We start from the raw sequence: 2,484 nt of genomic DNA, 5'->3' as shown, positions 1-2,484 counted from the left end.
TGTTGTGTGTTGTGTGTGTGTGTGTGTGTGCTCACGTTACGCACACTGCACACACACACACACACACACACACACATACACATTACACACTGAGGTTCAATTGCAGGTTTCGTGTAATGCAGCAAACACCGACACACACTCTCGTCAAAGTAACACATCTTGCACAAGCAGAAGAACCAATTCAACCATCCATCCTTACACACACAACACGTAATACGAGCACTACACACAACTTCCCTTTCCCCCTCTTCCTGTCATCCCCTCCACGATCAGTTTGCCTCCTGGCTCCGCGCGTGCTCCTGTGCAATTCTCTTGGCCAGCACCGCCGCCGCCGCCCTGGACGCCGTGGGCCGCCCCAGCATCGAGTTGATGAACATGCCCGCGTCAACAAGCTTGTCCATATCCACGCCCGTGTGCACCCCCATGCCATTGAGCATGTACACGACGTCCTCGGTGGACACATTTCCGGTGGCGCCGCGTGCATAGGGGCACCCGCCCAGCCCGCTCACCTGCCGTGGCGGTGGTGGTGGTGGTGGCAGTGGTGGTGGTGGTGGATCATGACAGCGTGTGAGTGGTCGTGTGGCAAACGGGCGTTGAGAATAAACCGCAATCAATCACCCCTCCATTGGTCCTTCTTCTCTTCTTGCTCTTCTCTATTTCCACCTGTACTGTCGCCACCATCTTCTCTGTTCCCCTCCAATCCACCACCCCCTCCATCCCCTCCATAACCTTCCGCTCCCCTCCCACTGTCTACTCTCCACTCTCTACTCTACCACCACCACCACCACCAACACCACCACATGATGATGACTGACCGAAGAGTCAACGACGGCGACACCGAGCTGGAGCGATGCCAGGATATTGGAGAGCGCCTGTCCATATGTGTCGTGGCAGTGCACGGCAACGGACGCCGCGTCCACCTCCTGCAGCACCGCGTCAAGCATGCGCACCATCGACCCAGGGGTACCCGCGCCTGAGGCGTGATGGTGATGGTGATGGTGATGGTGATGGTGGTGGTGATGGTGATGGTGAAGGTGAGGGGTGCAGGGGTAGTGATAACCGTAGAGGGTGAGATAGCTCACTTACATGTACACGGAAACGAAGCAGCAAGTCGCACCACCACCACTACCACCACCACCACCATGAGCTGTTACCGATTGTGTCGCCGAGCGAGACCTCGTAGCATCCCATCGACATCAACTTCTTCGCAACCTGTGTGTGTGTGTGTGTGTGTGTGTGTGTGTGTGTGTGTGTGAATAAACTGTTCAGTAGCACCTTTGTGCAGACGTCTGTTCCAGCATTGGCGTGAGCATTGACAAGCAACAAGTAACAGCAACGACAATCACTCCACACCTACAATCCCTCCACCTCCCTTCCATCTCTTCCTTAATTGCTCACGTGTGCGACAACAGCTGGCTCCGTGTTGCCATCATACGGACACGCAATCACACATGACACATAGCTGAAGGGGAGGGTCATGGTGGCGGTGGTGGTGGTGATGGGAGGAGTAAGGGAATACAGCGATGTTCGCATTCACGACGCGACGCACACACATGAATACACAGGAACACACATGCATTGCAATTCGCAGCCGCAAGAGCGTGTGTGTGTGTGTGTGTGTGTGTGTGTGTGTGTGTGTGTGTGTGTGTGCATGTGTGTGTGTGTGTGTGTGTGTGTGTGTGTGTGTGTGTGTGTGTGTGTGTGTGTGTGTGTGTGTCGTACACACCCTCTGACGCGAACGCCGTCCTGGTGCGCCTGATCAACAACATCCTGGAACCTGATGATGGTGATGGTGGTGGTGGTGGTGGTGATGGTGGTGTTAATCACTGAGCAGTGGTGTACTTGATGCTGCTGAATCAAGAACAAATCCAGTGCGTGCGTATGTATGTGTATGTGCTGCATGTGTGTATATGTGCATGTGTGTGTGTGTGCGTGTTTTACCTTTCGAGCGATTCATCAATGGAGCAGTTGATGTTTTTCCTGAACGCCAGACGGTGATGACGATGATGATGGCGGTGACGGTGATGACGATGATGATGGCGGCGGCGGTGATGGTGATGGGGGTGGGAACAAATGAGAAGAATTGTGGTGAAAACACACGATTGTTATGGCACCGCCACATTGTATCACATCATCATGCCAACATGCCCTCGCATCATCGCGTCAAGCCACACCACCACCACCACCACCACCACCACCACCACCACCACCACCCTGGGCACGTGCAGATGTGTGTTTGCGCACCTGCTGAATCCCTCCGAAGCGGCACCAAAGATGGCAACCTCATCGGCACCGCACTCAACCTGACATGAACACGATGACGACGATGATGTCAGCGGTGGTGGCGGCGAGAGGGGGAGACGAGGCAGCTGCTGGGACACACACACACACACACACTCACACACACGCACACACACACACACACACGCACGCACACGCACTCGCACACGCACACACACACTCTCACACACACACACGCACACG

General features: G+C 55.0%; 2 protein-coding genes across 2 annotated transcripts in view; both read right to left on the bottom strand.

Annotated features, from left to right (window-relative positions):
- Positions 1–158, bottom strand: part of PTSG_09122 (AGC/NDR protein kinase) — a gene marked incomplete at both ends in the record, with an annotated part of 5,749 nt that extends 5,591 nt beyond the window's left edge. The window contains one exon of the mRNA XM_004989319.1: positions 138–158. Coding sequence (XP_004989376.1) covers positions 138–158 — 21 coding nt within the window. The remainder of the gene's footprint in view (positions 1–137) is intronic.
- Positions 101–2,304, bottom strand: PTSG_09121 (hydroxymethylglutaryl-CoA lyase; the record flags this gene model as incomplete). Its single annotated transcript, XM_004989318.1, has 7 exons — positions 101–509; positions 816–973; positions 1,155–1,212; positions 1,399–1,462; positions 1,727–1,777; positions 1,942–1,980; positions 2,245–2,304. Coding segments are annotated over 7 exons (670 nt in total), but the record flags the coding sequence as incomplete, so codon positions are not given.
- Positions 2,305–2,484: the final 180 nt, after the last annotated feature.

Source organism: Salpingoeca rosetta (assembly GCF_000188695.1).
Source record: "Salpingoeca rosetta unplaced genomic scaffold supercont1.29, whole genome shotgun sequence".
In the NCBI taxonomy this organism is placed as follows: Eukaryota; class Choanoflagellata; order Craspedida; family Salpingoecidae; genus Salpingoeca; species Salpingoeca rosetta.
Note: the sequence above shows the minus strand (reverse complement) of the source record. Positions and strands in the feature narration are given on the sequence as shown.